Here is a 17,917-nt window from a genome sequence, read left to right on the forward strand (position 1 = left end):
TTTGGCACTGTGGGGCAAAAGTAGTTATTAAGTCATGCCGTGCTTACACGACTCCTCATTTCGAAGAGCGTGCACGGCAGAATAAAACTGTGACTCTGCTTTATTTAGTCATTAAATGGGTTTCATGTAGTTTGATGCCTCATAGTGAAGAAATTAGCCTTAAATCTCATTGCTTGTGTGAAAATCCTGAGGCTGGTTCGGGTTACCGTCTGTCAATCAACGGCAACTTTGTGGGTGTGCAATGCTGTATGTGTGTGCATGTGTGAAGAGGGTAGACGCTTAAAGTCTCTGCAGGTTTCTTTAGACTGTATCAATATGATTGACAGCGTTAATGGTGTGATAATTCAAGACATCAGGCAACTGAAAAGCTTCATTTCACAGAGCGGTTTGGATAATCAGTCGCTGAAAAATAAACCCAGTTTTTCCTCCATTCACTCCATCGCTTCGCCTTCCTTCTCTTCAGTCTTACCCCTCTTGCATATTAAACTCTCCTCTTTTTCTTTCTGCCTCTGCTGCAGGATGAGTGCCGTAATTTCATGAAGGTTCTGCTCAGCAGACAAGGAGGCCTGTTTGTGTGCGGGACCAATGCTTTCAACCCGCTATGTGCCAACTATACTGTAAGTAAAGATAAACACGTTACACCCTATTACAGTACAGCTGTACCTGTCCTGAATGTGTGACTGATCCATCCATGCATACGTTCTAATGATTGGTATCACGTGCAGTAATTGATAAGCGGCTCAGCTTATTTTCCAGGAGAGGTGCCTCGCTTCCGTAGCACAATTAGCTTGTCTGTTCAGGTGAAAATTTACAGCTTGATTAAAGGTGTTCGTTCAGCACTTAAGGTGGTGCTGACTTCCTTCCTAGGAGTTATTTATTCGTGTTGTCTGGCAGTTCCAGTGGCTTGTTTTCCTCAGATACAACAGTTGTTATTTCTCAGTGGTTAAACTTTGTGGTCTGCCACGCTTGTTATCATTGAAAGTCAGAGACAGATAATCAAGAAGAACACAAAGTGGGAGAGGTGAGGAGAAGAAGTGTCGAGACGTGACTTGTTTGCCTGGTTAGATTTCTTTTGCTGGTGGAAAAAGTGAGACACGAGGGTTGAGTGCTCAAACAATGAACCACAGTGCACTCTGAATATTTCCTCCACTCTGTCCAAAACCTGTTTGTTGGTCTCCGAAGTTTTGTATCCACTCAGCACCAACTCACCTGAATCCTCCAACAAGCAGCCCAGCAGCTCAGCAGCTACTCCTTCCCAACAAATCCCTGTCGCGCTCAATTACACTGACAATTTGAAAACTTGCGGCAGAAAAAACTACACATAAATATTAATCGCCGGCTCGACTGATTTCACGTCACTCTGCAGGAATATTAAATGAGGCATGAAGGCGGTTGAGTTTGAGAGTGAAGGAGAAAAAAAGCTCCTTTCGCTATCAAAGGCTTTTTCAGATTAAATGTTATTTTCAGTCTCTCACATTTCAAACATAGCGCAACAGTAGAACACTGAGACGTAGCTGGCCCATTATCTGTCAGCCACTAATGACATGCTTCAACAGTGTATAACACACCTGTCTCTGCCTGATAGGCTGTTTCTCTGGGGACTAGTTAGTGATGCCAGCTACTGTTTTATTTATAGCCGGGTTTTAATGAAATGACACCTATAAATTATTTCATTTTCTACCAAGGTTGAGAATTAGCTTGTGTTGCTGAAAAAGCTTGCTTGTGACTTCCGTTTACAGACAGGTGAAAAGTACATAAAGTGTCTTAGTAAGGTGTTGGGTCGCAAACTCTGTAGTAGACTGAGGGGAGGATGGGATGGAGGGGAAAGTATTTGATTTGCACGCTAATAAAATCCCGGTGTGTCGCTCATTTGATGGTTTCATGACATAATCTGCCATAGGTGTTCAGCTGGGTTATGTTTTGGTGATAGAAAAATCCTTAACATGCAATTCACATTTTACTATTCATGAAAGCATTCATTGACTGTGTCCTGTGTGGCTGCATCAGAGGTGTGATGCTTCTCCGCTAATTTATTCAGGTTTTCCTTTTTTATTTGTCGCCCGTCTGTATTGTTTCAATGACATGAGAGAGAGATACAGAGGTGTCCCTGTATATACTGCACGTGCATGGTCATGTGAGAGCTGTGAATTCACAAATTCATGGGAGAGTGTGTCATCCTCTATGTGGCTGTGTGTGTGTGTGTGTGTGTGTGTGTGTTTATCAGTTTTATTTATGCATGAGAATGTGACTCTCTTGTTGTTGCTGCTGTGGCTAATTGCCACCAGTGAATCATTAGTTTGCACTTACCGTAACACTCCCTAATTGCCATTCTCTTGTGGCTTGTTTTCACGATGCTGCTATAGATGCATTCATATTCTTTGTTTGGAGTTTACTGATTGATGCCTGCATTTGTGTGTGTTTCTGTGTGTGTTGTAAAAGGGAGACACTCTGGAGATGGTGGGAGACACAGTCAGTGGGATGGCCAGGTGTCCTTACGACCCCAAGCATGCTAACGTGGCACTGTTTGCAGGTAAGACACAATTGTTTGGCTCTTCGCACATGAGCCTGGATCACGCTGAGGCGTGACACTATGATCTGTCCCATAGAGTTTAGTGATTGCAGCATCATTGAGAAATTTCATTGTTCCTCCATTAAAGAGAAGCAGAATCATTTTAATTCTCCAGTTTTATTCCTCTTGTTTACTTCATCTGATTTAAACACTTCACTATAATCAACAGTTTTTTGTGGCTGGAACTGTAGGGAGCCATTACTGTTCAGCCATTAGCCCATTATCTGATATTAGCCAGCAGTAAAAAACGCTGTTTTTGTGTGGGAGTGCTGCAAAGGTGCAATTATGTTACGGCAATTACATTGTAGACTGGCCAATCATTTCATGTTTATGACGCAGGACGTTCAGAAAACAGCAACATTCACTCCAGTTTTAATTGTTTGCGGTTATGCTATGGTCTCGGCAGTCTGTCCAACTCACTCACTTGTGCGCACGTGTCTGTGTGTGTGTGTGTTTGTGTCAGAGGGGAATCTGTTTACAGGCACAGTGACAGACTTTCTGGCCATTGACGCGGTGATCTACCGTAGCCTTGGGGACAGTCCAGCGCTTCGCACCGTCAAGCACGACTCCAAGTGGTTCAGAGGTACCTACAAATGTGTGTGTGTGTGTGTGTGTGTGTGTGTGTGTGTGTGTGTGTGCATGGGTGTTTTATATTCATGTTTATTTGTGTTTTATCCAGTGTCTCTGCATTTGTGCAGTACATTTGTTGTTGATGCTGTCAGTCTGATAGGTTGAGTGTGTGTCTACATTACTTAGGAGCATGCAGGATCAATACATGTGTCAGTACCAGAGGGCTGAGTCAGCGGGCTGACAACTTTATGTTCAGGTCACTGAACACAATGCTGTCAAACGTACCGCTCCTTGACAGAAGGGAGCGTTTACATCATGGTCAGTCTGCAGTCAAACCTAACAATGACAGTGGGACAGTACGAACTATATAATACACACACACAGATTGTCTGTGGAGATTCTCAGTCATCCAGGTCATTGGATTTCAAAAAGTGCTATTTGTTGGCATCTTGCTGGTCCACTTGCCGACAAATAGCACTTTTGAAAAGACATACAGGTTGTAACCGGTCCTGAGGGTATTAACACCAAAATGCATAGCATGAAACTCATTTCTCAGAAACATCGGGGAGTCATAATGCGCTTATTGTTTGGTGTGAAATCCCCTTTCACCATGTAATGAAATTAAGCATGGCCTCTGCCTCTTTCTCACTGCCCTCATGTTACCTCATTGTTGTGGGAGTGAATGATGCATTCGCAAAGAGAGACACTCTATGCTATATGCTTTCACAGGATCCTTCTATATTTCATCAGAACCTTTTCTCTCCATGCACTTCTCACAGTATGTGCAGTACTTCAACCATTTTGTGCTGCCTCTCACTATTTCTCCCTCACAATATAGAGCCATACTTTGTCAGCGCTGTGGAGTGGGGACCTCACATCTACTTCTTCTTCAGAGAGATAGCCATGGAGTTCAATTACCTGGAGAAGGTATAGCAGTCATTCTGATGAAATATCCTCTTTTCCTTCTGAACTCTCTGGTCCATTCAGAGCATCTTTTAAAAGGACTCTAGAGCAGTATGTGAATGCGCTGTTAAAATGCAACACAATGAACGGAGACGCTGGTCTAAAATCTCCCTGCTGTTATTATATGAATGTCAATATCAACACTTTTCCCACAGCTACACTGACCTTTCATTCTTGTATTAGTCTGAACATCTAATCCAACAAATCACAGCCTGAACAAACAACTCATGTCTGTATTAGCCTGAGAATCTTTTTTTCTGTAAATCTCTTACCTTTAACAGAGCTGGAGATATATCTTTATAAAAAAAACATCACCATTAGGTGAACTGTTACTCTTATAAATTACTGTAGCAATTGACATTTGGGGAAAAGTGCTTGCACAAGGTCCCTGGCTTTGACATGTTTACAGAGAGCGGAGTAAATTGATACTTAAACAGCATTATCATTGTGGATGAGGAGGTTCAAAGAACTAATTCTAAGATGCACTGACATTTTCATGAATAATTGATATCAAATTTACCATTATAAAACAATGATCTGTCAAAACAGGGTTTCCATGTTGCAAATAGCATGCAAATGACTCTGGAGTTGAAAAGAGCTTTTAAATTTGAAAATAAAACCCAGAGTCTGGGAAATATTTTCTTCAAAAAGTCCCCAGGTTTCTTAGCAGAGTGCAATGTGAGCTACAGCTTCTTTGTGCCTAACTACTCACAGGTGGTGGTGTCACGAGTGGCCCGGGTGTGTAAGCGGGACCAGGGTGGGTCTCAGCGTGTCCTTGAGAAGCAGTGGACATCTTTCCTGAAGGCTCGTCTGAACTGCTCCGTGCCCGGTGATTCCCATTTCTACTTTAACCTGCTCCACTCCACCAGTCCCATCATCAGGATGCATGGCAGGGACATCATCCTGGGGGTGTTCTCCACTCCAGCTAACAGGTACAACATAGACACACAGACCTGCCAGCAAGCTAGAACACAAACAAATCTATTACAATCAAATGTTTGTTGTTTTTAATTATTTAAAGTAATTTTAGCTCTATTTAACCATTTACTCATTGATTTAAGGCATATATGTACAGTATTTGATGGTTTTCTATTAGTTTGAGTTAATTATTTGAGCTAAGCAGTGTGTAGCTACACGCACAGATCACCATGAGTGGACCACCAGAGTTGGTTCCTTCATCTATGGAGGCGGACAGAGCATCACTTCCAACAGGCCAAGGAAAGGTCCAGATGAAATGAAAGAGGCTGTGTGCGGAGGTGAAGATTGTGGGGTACAGAGTAATTTAAGACACATGTGATCCCTTCGTTGAGGACAAACGGGTGGTTTGTTGAAAGGCACGATTAAATTGAAAAAAGATTAGAGGAGAAGGAAGGAGAGGAGATGAGAGGCGCTGCCTGGTAAATGGGGGATTATTGGAGACTGAAGAGTTTTGTTTTTTTTTTTTTCAAAACCAAAGACAAGACAACAGCAAACTTGAGAATCTGAATAAAGGGACGAAGGGAATGTGACAAGAATATTTTTGAGTTTCATAAAGTATACAGTTTACTTTTGAGCCTTTACATGCCATAAATATGGGATTATTTCAGTACTAACCATGCACTACTACAGTGTTGAGTCTGAAATGAGGGTGAAAATTGCCAGCGGGTAATTCTTGTTCTGAGTGCAATAAACAAGAGCTTTTTGATTCCCATGTCTGCTTTCCAATGCAGTTGCAGTAATCTACTTATCGTGCTTTGTGTGAAGATACTGAAACAGACAATGTTATGTTAAAATTATCTTTTTAAACTTTAGAAAAATATGATTATAATACTCAATATATGGACATCGCAGTGTGTGTGTGTTTGAAGGAACATCCTGCATGTAGCGTGCAAACTGCACATAGATGAACATATACTCTAGGCTTTAAAAGAAAGTATTGCTGCAGCATATTGCAGGCTAAGTGGCTCAAATCATAGAAGAGATTTCAGCATACTCTTTCTCTGATGGTCCATTCCCCATACTGTATCTGAGCGGCTCAGAGACCACTTACTGTGTCAGGCAGTGCAAGCACATTATGGCGAACACTTAGAAAAACTTGCAACTGCCTGCTATTTGAGTCCGGTCTGGAATCAATACAGTCTCTTACTTAAATGCAGTGAGCAGCATTAACTACCACCTGTCAGTGGTTCCAGCATAATATCATCTCTTTGTTTCTTAGAGTATAAAAATTTTAGCAGTTGCAGGACAGTTTCTCAGAGCAGTGGGCTGCTGACCTCCCAGCAAGAGAACAAGAAAAGTCATACAAATACAGAAAAGAAAAGCCGGAGGAGAATAAAGAGGAAGGTGGTGGATAAGAGGAGAGATGGATGAGAAGCTCAAGGACAAGTAATGTCAATAATGGACAACATGTGCATCTAGCTCTCTGAGATCTGAAACTGTTTCATCAGCTGCATCTTATCTGCATGTTTGCAAGAGGGGGCCACTGCCTGCTGAGACAGATGGACACTTCACACACACATGCACACACACACACTCCCACTTTCATACACAAACACACGTGCACAAACACACCAACAATGGTTCCCAGATAAGAGCATTTACAACAAGTCACAGAGGAGAACCAGCTGAACACACACAAACACCCCTGCCTCGGCGAACTGCTACTGGCTCCTAGTTTAAAGAACTGCCAGCAGACTGACGGAGAGAAAAGGAGGTTTAGATGGAAGGATAAGGACATGTGTGATGGAGGAAAATGGACACAAAGAGAAAGAGAGAACGTGTGAGGTGAGCTGCAAAACTCCTACTGGCCTCGTGTGGCCCACTGCGCCACACTGGCTGAGTGCTTGCCAGACAAATTGCTTTGGCTGGCAGCGTGCAGGGAAAGCAGCATGAAGCGGGACCTGTGAGTGGAGGAATAGCTATTCGGTCCTGTCATTTGGTCCTGTGCAGCTTATGTGGGACTGTTCTATGGAAATGGCAAAAAGAAGTCAAGCATTTACTGGGGATCTAGCACAGACTTACCCACCTCCTTCTGTGCCCACACTTAACTGTTAGTGAGTTGCATTTGCAGCAAACTTCAAACTCTGCTTACAGTTTATAAAACACCAGTTGCCCCTTCTTTTATGCACCCAACTCTGAAGTCCAAGGCTCAAAATGAATATAAGAAGAGCTTTCCTATTATTAGAAAGTATTTTCTACTTTTTTTAGCAACTCAAACAAGTCGGCTTATGTCAGAAAAGAAGCACCAAGATGTCAAAGACACAACTTACCGTCATCCAGCTGTGCTGAAATGGTATTGAAAACAAACATTTCTGTTATTGCATAGCTGATGTTTTGGCAGCTGAAAACGTCTATTGCTGCTGTAGCAGACTGACATTGGCTCATTAGGCTTAATGGAGCTGTGCAGGAATGCAAGGAAAACATCCCATACAAAGTAAAGTAAATCTAGTGCATCCTGGGAGTGGGAGGCCGTGTTTGGTTTTGAATCCCATATGACTGGGTCAGGCAGCATGATGTCCTTCTGGGAAAACACAGCAGAGGAGGGAAATGGGGAGGACAAGGAGAAGGAGGAGAACAGGTTTAGTGTGACTCAGGGGAGGATGTGCAGATGTGCAAGCTAGTCCCCCCAGGCCTGCAAGTGGAAAAGCCAAAGAAATACAGAGTAATGTAGACAGCTGGAAAAAGCGTACCACATATAGTTGACAGTAGGGCCATGTCACAAGGAATACATGTTACAGAACTGGTAACTAGTCCACATGGGCACTGATAGTCAGGTGAGGGAGAGAAAAGAAAACCCACAGGGACGTGACGTGAATGGTCAAGGAAAGGTATGAAAGAACACTTCATACCTGAGGTTCTGTGGGTGAATGTATGAAAAGGGTAAAAAGGATGGAATAATATTAAAAATGAAGATTAAAAACTAGAAGTTCAGGGAGTGGGAGGGTGTGGAATTTGAGGCCTAATTAAAATAGTTTAATATGAATTATTTGATCAAAGTTTACATATTTGGACTGTGTTTTCTAAACAACATGATAGTTACCTTAGAAAACAGGAAATTGTGTGATTATCTGTTTAAATTGCTCTAAGCACATAATAAGGCTAATATTTCATATTTATAATGATAATGTATAACATTATATATATAACATTTATTTTATCAGACTTAAATTCCTAATTAAAGGATGGTGAAACCTCCCTTGACTCCTACCTTTCTCTCCTCTTGCTCGTCTATTCCTATGTGGCATCATGTGTCCATGAGGACTGTGTTATTCCAAGCTGTCAGGGAGCTTGTTAAATAGTGAGGAAGTACTTTAGACTCCACAGCAGCTCTCTCAGACCGACACCCTATGCATCTAGTCTGGACTGCCTGTCACTCAGCCGCAGTCAAGGAGAAAGAGTGGAGAAAGGACAAATGCCATTGGACAGAAAGTAGAAAGAAAGTTGTGTCAAAATATGGAGGATAGTTGAGACCATGATTGGAAATGAAATCTGTGTACACAAAATCAACACACATGGATTAAGAAATAACATCAGGAGGGACTACTACAGAATGAAAATGAGAATAATTGAGAGAACTCAGAGAAAAACAGCCGGAGGCCTTTTTGGCTAAATACTGTTAGTCAGTTCGACAGGGGGCAAAGCCAGTGACCTGTGGCGAGCGAGAAAGAGATAGCTGAGGGGGCAGAGGGGTTGGAGAAGGCAGAGAAGGGAAGCCGAGCTGGCGTTGGTGCAGAGCTGGCAGACATGTCACACACAACATCTGGTGCCCTCTGTCCTGAGAGACACGCCGTATCGTCCGCAGATACGCCCGCAGCTCCACCGCTCTGGCCGGGGTTGAGTCACATCCCTGCCTATGAATGATAAGTACTGAGGGAGACTACACGACCTGATCAAATGGCACATCAGGAGAGCACGGATCCCTGCTGCTACCAAAATCCAGCCTTTGGGGCCCAGCAAACCCTTCTGTGCTTTCACAGGGGCACTCAAGAGCAACACATGATCGTCGGAACACAGCAAATCAAATCACCAGTTGGATGTTTATTTCTTTTTGAAGGAATGAGAGAAAGATGGAAAGAAGCAGATGGGAAATGTGTGGGATTCATGTAGCAGCAGGTTGCAGGTGACTCAGTCTCCCTCCTATTCAATGTGTGCGCACTGTATTGCTAAAGTATCAGCACTTAGTCACTAGCTCACAGACCACGCACATCATTAGTCATTGATGAGGACACATTCAGAGCAGAGAGTTGAGTCTCAGAGCAGGAAACACGGGATGTTTTTCTAAAACTCATCCCTTATCTCCTCCTGACACTGCTCTCTTCATTTCATTCTCCGCTGTGCTTCATTTCTGTAGTCAAAACAACAACGTCTCAGCAGGATCAGTCAGGAGAGAAAGACTTTGCGTGAACGTTTCTCCCTCTGTTGGTTTTGTCTGCCTGTGTTTGTTTGTGTGCCTGCGTGTGGCCAATGGACACTTCGTGGAGCAGATGTTCTGTTCCCGGGTTCCAGGGTTCACGATGAGTTAAAACAGCCTCCAAGGTGCACTGGGCTCCTTTCACTGGAATGTGTTGTTAGGTTTATTTCCTTTATGAGAATCTTCCTCCCCTTTGTGAAAGTCAGAATATTCGGTGACTCATTTCCTATTTTGTTTTATTTTCCAGGAATTCCAGCCAAGTTCTTTTCATAGGCCGTATCTATCTATTGCATCTGCTGCATATCTATTCTCCGCCCACAGAGTTGACAGCGTCTATCTTATCCTGTCTTTCTTTCTGTCTCAATAACAATTTCCTTTGTGTTCAAGCATTGAATGTCAAAATATGAACAGCCCAAATCCAATTTGTCACCTTCACTGGGTGCCTTCCCCTTTCTCCCTTTTCTCAATTGACTTTCTATATTCTAACTTTTTTCCGTTTTCGTATTTCACAGTCTATTTTTCAGGGAAAGTATTATCTACCTTATCTTTTCTTTTCCCTTTTCTTATTCTTTCTGAACCCCTGTCTCTAAGTAAAGCCCACTTGACACACGACTGACAGTCATTTTGTATCAGCTCAAAGTGTTTTGTCAATCAGGAGTCTCTGTCTCAATCTGCCACTGTCTCACCACTCTGTGTCTCCATTTCTCTAGTATCCCAGGTTCAGCGGTGTGCGCCTTTGACATGGAGCAGCTGGCGTCAGTGTTTGATGGGAGGTTCAAGGAGCAGAAATCACCCGAGTCTATTTGGACGCCTGTTCCAGATGAACTCATACCTAAGCCAAGGTACAGATGGCTGTAAATAGTTTATGCACCTGTGTTCAGTTTGTTATCAGAGAATTAGGAGAAGAAAACAGTATTACGACCAATGAAGTTTTCCATGGTCCTGGCCTAGAAAATGTGTGATGTAAGCCACAGTTCCTGTTGAGGCTTTAGATTTTATATGGAAAAGACGAAAAAGAAACACACACACACCAGCTATAGGTAAATATACAGTGCAGATAGATAGTGCATGTGGTATTACAGCCTGTTGAAAGTTAGTTCAGCTTATGTTCAACTTGGTTCTCTCTTACAAACAGTATATGAGTGAAGATATCTTCACCTGAAGTTGTTGTAGGTGTGAAAATGCCACTTTTCCTCTGTGCTCTCTGTTTAACTCGTGCTGAAACCTGCTGTTCTCAGACCTGGTGGCTGCGCTGTTCAAGGATCGAGGTTTAATTCGTCCAATTCTTTCCCTGATGAAATGCTTAACTTTGTAAAGACCCATCCGCTGATGGATGAAGCCATCCCGTCACTCGGACAGAGACCTTGGATAGTCAGAACTATGGTCAGGTAAGACTGAACTCAAAACACCAACTCTGTGTCTAGGGTTAGTATGTTTACGTACTAGTTTTTCTGGCTTGGTGTTAATGTCTGCAGTGGAAAGCAGGTAGTAGTAGTACATTACAGTATATCTCATACCATACCATGTGTACGTGCTTCTCTCTATCTCTGTGTCTGTTTCCACTACTGTATTGAGTCCTACTGTCGACTAACCACCAGGGGATTATGGGGACTGGATGTATAAGGAATATTAAACACCCGGCACAACATGGCTTCTGTTCTCGTCTGTTGACTCATACACACAGTTTTATGTGTAGTTCAGCAACACTCTGCTATTGTTCCAGACCGAGCCCATTTACTTGACTGATGTTATTAACGACTGAATGTCTGCCATAATTAGTTTATTATGCAAATGTGTGAGCATTTTGTTCTCTGTTGAATTCATTTCATCTTACATCGACTCAAGAGAAAATGGCATATTGTGATCTAAACTCACAAGGGTCTGTATTTTCACACCTAAACCAATCAGTTGTAATGTACTTAAATCCTAAACTCTTTGCCTCCAGGAGCTATTTCAGAATGCTTTTAGTTTTTCATGGAGGAAAAATCCCAAATGAGCCACACAGCTCTGTGGTTATGTGTTAAAGTAGCATGCCCTCTCTCTCTCTCTGTCTCGCTCCTGTTGTGTAGGTACCAGCTGAACAAGATTGTGGTGGACACAGAAGCCGGGCCTTACAGAAACCGAACCGTCCTGTTCCTCGGATCGAGCAGGGGGACCATCCTCAAGTTCCTCATCATGCCCAACCAGGACAACACAGTCACCAACAGCAACATCTTCCTGGAGGAACTGGAGGGATTCAACCCTGACAAGTAAGAAAGGAAATGCTGAATCGAGGATGCTTATTAGCATTAGTGATAAGCCAGTAAGCTCAGCACTAGAAACAGTCAGTCAGGCTCTGTCCAAAAGTGACAGAAATACCTGCTAGCACCTCATTAATAATTACATATATGCTCTTTGTTCAATCCATGCATAAACTGAAGTGTCAAGTTGACACATAGTAGTTGCACAGTGCGTTATGTTGCCTTTATTATTTCTTGTCGGTGTGCAGTAACTTCCTGGAGTCCTGTTATTTCTGTCATGCCGCCTGATGTGTTAATTAAAGAGCTTTAAAGGTGCTTGTAGGTGGATTTGGTTATCTTTGGACACAGCCGGGCTAGCTGTTTATTTCCGTTTCCATTTATTCAGATGAGTTAACCGTCTGCTTGCACAACCCCATACGTAATAGACAGAAATGAGAAATGAGTGTGGCATCTTTGGATCTATGTGACCCTCACTGAAGAAAAAATTTCCCAAAAATGTCAGACTATTCCTTTAGAGAACAGAACTTTATTTTGAGAGAATCTGATGTAAAATAGTTCATAACAGCAGTGACCTGAAAAGGGTTAAATCACTTCTGGGGTTGATATTTATGCAGTGAAGGGAGCTGGTGGTGTGAAATGTCTAGAAAAAGAGTTCAAGGAAAAAAAACAAAAAAAAACACGAGATGTCCTGGAAACATGACGTGTCCTGAATTATGCAGAAAACCTCACCTATTCCACGAGAGATACACATAATTGTGCCGGAGCTGAGACGATGCAACCTCGTGCAGAGAATACAAATAGGGCAAACGGAAAAAGACTAGCAGTAGAGGCTAATATTCATTATCGGCAAATCTGAGCAGCTTCTAATGAGGTGGAGACATGATGTGGAATGGTATTAAGAGGAAAACATCAAAAAGTAAGGAAATGATGATACAATCCCATTATCTTTATTCTTGACCAAAATTGCACACCGTCAGGGAAAATGACCCTTTATCTTCAGTCTGAAGTTGAATCGCATTCAATATCTGGATCGTGACAAAAGATTCGGAGCGGATTGGGATTCTTGTCACTTTCTAATTAGCATTTTGCATGAAGTAGGCAGCTACGTCGGATGCACATCACTACATAATGAACACCGGGCACAATGCGTTTTCAATCTTCATTTCTGCTCTTTGTTGAGATGCGGTGTTCCACATGATGGGTAGCTGCAGGGTGGGGGGTGGTGGTGGTGGTGGTGGTGGGGGGATAAGTCACACAGATGCACACAGATTTGGCTGGTGATTATCTTTCACCAAGGCTAATTAGAGGCATTTTAAAAGAAAGTACATGTTTCTAAACACTACATTTATGCCGTGGTAATTGCGTTCCCTGATAGATGTGCCTTTTCTTTCTACAGTAAGGGAGAAAAGTAGTACCTCTTGAACCAACTAGCGGGAAAAAACACTTTCTTCCTATGCTGCAGTCTACTGTATCTACTTATACTCTTTCACTTCTTATTTAGTAAAAAATGTCCTTCCTTTCCCATCCTATTGGAAATACTCTTTAGAATATGTGCCTTAGCTTATTTGTTCTGCTTGAGACACGACAAAATGAGGGCTCGCAACGGCAAATGAAATGAGGGGACTGTGTGATGAATGAGCTAGTGTGGCCTGGGGCCAGTGTGAGAGGTAATTTGGTGTGCATGGTGAGCCCACCAGGTGGTCAGTGACAGTCCAGCTATCACAGCAGGCGACCAGCTAATCAGGAGACAGAGCACAGCAACATCAGGTTTTGTTTGTCCTTTTAAGCTCCAGGCCTGGCCAGCCTCACTTCACATTGACAGACAAAGTGATGCCTTTGTCTTGTAATGAACCACAAAGTACTCTATGTATCCTTAAAGAGGATGACTGTGTTAGTGATAGAATCAGAATCAGATAGAAATCACTGGTTTGTGACTGGCTGGTGGCCAACTAGCAGATGATAACACTAATAGAGACTTTTTTCCTCCTACTGGCTGTTCTTGGTTCTCCACATATCTCCCCTCCTTTTCCTTGCCTTTAGTCATATTGGCTGTGAAGAATGACTCACAGCTTGGCCTCAGCAGAATGATAGATTCTTCTTAATGACTCTGGCCCCACTGCAACATTATTACCATAAACCATCCACATACAACTCATGCATGAGGGCACATGTGCATAAAATGGTATAAATCCTGCTGCATGGCGGCAGGTCAGGACCGGCTTTCAGAGCTCTAGCTGCCAATTAGAGGCGTTTCAGCTCAGGGCTGCTGGTTTTTGATGGCCAGCCGACCTTTTGAACCTCCACAATCAGCACAGTGCATATTTGAGTTGCACTGCAACATCTTCTACATGGATTTTTATTATGCCTTTTATTTATAGAGCTGTTTTTGTTTGGTTCGGTTCCACATTGAGTCATGATGAATGTTTTTTTCCTGCTGTAATGCTTAGAGTGAGGTCAGATGTTTAATGTGCAGTCTCGGCCTGATAATTGAAATTGCCTAATGTGGTTTTTTTTTCTGCGTGCTTGCCTTTTTTCTGCATGCATGTTGCAGGTGTGCTGAAGACTCTCTACAGGCCAGGCAGCTGTTGTCTCTGATTTTGGACCGGTCGAGCCACACTCTGCTCCTCACTTTCCCTTCCTGTGTGGTTAGAGTACCCGTGGCACGATGCCAGCTCTACTCACGATGCATGAAGTAAGTCTGCACCAAACACTGCAAGCGAGAACCTAAAGGTGCAGCAGGGCAGTATAACCAACAGTTAGGTAACCATTCAGGAACCATGTGGCCTTCACAAGTGTCCTTGAGCAAGACACTGGGAGGCCTTGTAAGCTCTGTAGCTGATCTGAGTTTCCTGCAATAATAACACAGTACAACAACTTAATAACCACTGTCACTATACCCTTGAGCAAGGTCATAATCTGTTAACTGCTGTAAAATACTGGAATGAGTCAAAACACAATAAATTGCTCCTCTGCATGGGAAGAAACTCTAATAAATGCTATTAGTGTATTACAGCACCATAATGCTGTATTATTGCCGCAGCCTGCAATTTTATCTTTAACATTAATGCATTAGAATTTGACTGTTAAGACCAATATTTACCTACAAAACTAACTATGTAAAAAAACAATACCGGATAATAATAGACAAATAATACTTCTATTACTGTGTAGTGTAAGAGGGAAATACATGTATTGTCTAATCAGTAGTCAGTGTTAATTTCATTATATTGCCTTTAGCAGATTATTTTTCATCCAGAAGTTATTAGATTATCAGAAGCTACAATGAAGCTTGGTTATTCTGCCATTTCACCGGTGTGAATGTGTTTAACTTTGAATGTGCAGCAGGGCAGTTCTTCAAATGAATAAGTACCCTCCGTCTACTAATCCTGAATTATTAAAATAAATATGCATATATTCAAAGTAATGATATTTCATCTCCGTACACCCACACAAGCACCACAATACAGACCGGCTCTTCCTGGCTGGCACACTCATCGAGTCTCGAAGCTTGGGACTGTGGCCCGTTAGGTTGCACAGACACACACACACAAACCGGTACACACACACCAGCACATCAGGCGTGCAGCGTGTTCACTGAACCAGGTGAGTCATACAAGCAAAATAATCCAGAGCACATTAAGAAACACTCACATGCTTCCTGAGGTGTGCTTAATGCGCGCGTTTCTGTCTTAAGATGTGAGTGTGTGAGTTAATGTTCTGTATGTGAGTACACTAAGATTTCTTAGTCACGCTTCGGCGGCTTCAGATCTAGTTTCTGAGCCTTTGAAGAGTGTTTGTGACAGCTTTTGATTTTGTGTTCACCATGGTTACTTTAAAGATTCCTTTATAACCAGCTTTCAGCCTAAGTGGTCAAATAATTTTTTAATTAATTTTGATGCTGATGCTTTCAACTGCGTCTCCATGCTGCGCCCCCCTGTCCTGAAGAAAGTCACAAGCCGGTTTCTGCTTAGTTTTGTCCAACTACTTAATATTTTCAAATTAGATTTTTCTCCTCAAATCTCTAAAACTACTGTAATAACATGGATGTTTAGTTTTTTTATCCCTCCCTGTTCTTAAGTGCCTAACCACCCTCTGAAATTGCAACTTTGACAAAGAGGCAGATGAAAAAATATACACATTATCCAGCGAGTTTCAAGTCTCTTTAAGTTTGAAAATCAGTGGCCTCCCCTGAAGGAGGAAATCCATCTGAAAATGTACGACGTACTTTGGAAAAAGACATTAAAGTGCAGCCATTTTTCATTTAATGGTGTAAAATGTGCAAAAGCCATCACTGTAATCTTTAAAGTTGCAGTCCAGATCAAGCAAATCAGAACTCCAGGTTTCCCTGTTCAGGCGATAAAGTGGATTTTTGTTGGTCTCTGCAGGAACTGTATTGCCACCAGGGATCCTTACTGTGGCTGGACCAGAGGAAGCACCTGCTCTTTCCTCAGGCCGGGGACCAGGTATAACACCTCGTGGTTTATATTTATACCCCCTCTAGACACACCTCTCTTTCTTTTCCTATATTGGATCAGGCTTTTTTTCTATTTGATGTCATTCATTTATTTCTACCTGTATCATTTATCTGAGCGTCTCACTCCTATGTTCTTACACTTTCTCAACACACACACACAGCGTGCTGTCTGGGTATGAGTGCGTGTGTATCTGCCTTGATGTCATCTGCATGTGTGTGAAAGTCAGTCTGGGTGTGCATAAATTTGTGTGACCTTTCTCTCCTCCTACTACTGAAACACGCCGCTTTGACAGCTCACCTCCACTTGCGGCTGCTTTCCTCCAGTGAAATCAAATCTCTCTTTAGTCAGGCTGCTTATTGAATTAGTTCTTCAAAACACAGGTGTAGCGCCAGCAGAACAGACAACATAGACCTTAAAGACCACCTCAGGCTGCCTGCTTATACTATTAAAGGCCTCTGTGTTGATCTTGATTTGATTTAGCAAGGGCGGTCAACTCAGCAATCGATTTTGTATTGAGTTACTGTGGATTTCCTCTTTGCGGAATAATGCAGCCTCTCTTTGCAAACTGATGCCAAAGAAGGACTCAGCAGTAGGAGTTATATAACATCACATTGTATCTTGGGACATTTCTGAGGAAGAGAAGTTTTGTATTTTTAATGAAAGAAGTTGTTGTGGTTGTTTTACTGGAAGAAAAAATAGTTTTATATTTTGTTTTATTTTTGTACATACGTTCAGATTGTTAACTGTTATTATGGAGTAAAAATAAAACTAAAACTGTTGCTAAGAATCAAATTGTTCTAATAATGTCCATGGCACTCAACATGTATAAACATGTGGTCTTTATTTCTTTATGTTTTATTATGAAGTCTTTTAATAGAAAGTCAACATACCTGGCAAATACACTGCACACAGACAAAGTTAAAACCCACGGTCCATGAGAGGCAGCCTACTGAGGACAAAACATTATTATTTATTAAAATGACAAATGCTGTAGGTTCACAGCACAGTTGGACTCATTTATCACAGTACTTTCTAGGCATTCAAAGAATGAATGTTGGCTGCACTGCTGCCTGAGCCTTAGCTAATTGCAGAATATCGGGTCTTCTCAGTCGCTTATATCCCAGTGAGCTCAATTCAGCAGCCCCCGGGGGGTTGTGCTCTGGTTCAAAGGTTATTTGTGATTGTGCTTCAGGGTAGAACCATGAAAATGGTTTTGGTTATTTATGTACTTCTATGAAGCAGTTTGTCCACTACGTCTTGCCAAAACTGCATTAGGAAAATAAGATGTCTGTCTTCACTTTAGGATGAGCTGTCTGTCAGCAGCTGCTGTGGTGCTCAGCATTCAGACACAGTACAAAGTGTAAGGTCATCCATGTGTTGGAGAAATGCTACACTCCTTCTTTAGACAGAGCCTGGCCAACTGTGATCTTCTGATAGAATGTAATTCCCAGCGAGTAATTGTATTTCTTGTGAAATGTGAAACTACTGTCTATGTAGGGTGAATATGTAGGGTGATGTACAGTGTATGTCACTGTGCCACTACTGTTTCCTGCACCAGATATCCAACATTAATTAAAGAAATCTTAACAGTTGATACTTTTGTGTTGTTGCAAAAGCCAAAACAAGCACGTGCCATATGTTTTAATTGAATTACCCACAGTAATTGCTGTGTTTTCCGCTCACGTGGCCTTCATTGTAAATGTAGCCTGCA

General features: G+C 42.2%; 1 protein-coding gene across 2 annotated transcripts in view; it reads left to right on the forward strand.

Moving 5' to 3' along the window:
- sema6bb (sema domain, transmembrane domain (TM), and cytoplasmic domain, (semaphorin) 6Bb) overlaps positions 1-17,917 on the forward strand; it is a 111,123-nt gene that overhangs the window by 66,594 nt on the left and 26,612 nt on the right. For both annotated transcript variants that reach the window (XM_026346058.1, XM_026346060.1), the window contains exons 6-15: positions 519-617; positions 2,440-2,530; positions 3,033-3,152; positions 3,978-4,066; positions 4,817-5,034; positions 10,202-10,333; positions 10,730-10,879; positions 11,561-11,740; positions 14,283-14,423; positions 16,117-16,194. In XM_026346058.1, the coding sequence (XP_026201843.1) occupies positions 519-617; positions 2,440-2,530; positions 3,033-3,152; positions 3,978-4,066; positions 4,817-5,034; positions 10,202-10,333; positions 10,730-10,879; positions 11,561-11,740; positions 14,283-14,423; positions 16,117-16,194 (1,298 nt within the window). The remainder of the gene's footprint in view (positions 1-518; positions 618-2,439; positions 2,531-3,032; positions 3,153-3,977; positions 4,067-4,816; positions 5,035-10,201; positions 10,334-10,729; positions 10,880-11,560; positions 11,741-14,282; positions 14,424-16,116; positions 16,195-17,917) is intronic.

Source organism: Anabas testudineus, chromosome 4, assembly GCF_900324465.2.
Source record: "Anabas testudineus chromosome 4, fAnaTes1.2, whole genome shotgun sequence".
Lineage (NCBI taxonomy): Eukaryota > Metazoa > Chordata > Actinopteri > Anabantiformes > Anabantidae > Anabas > Anabas testudineus.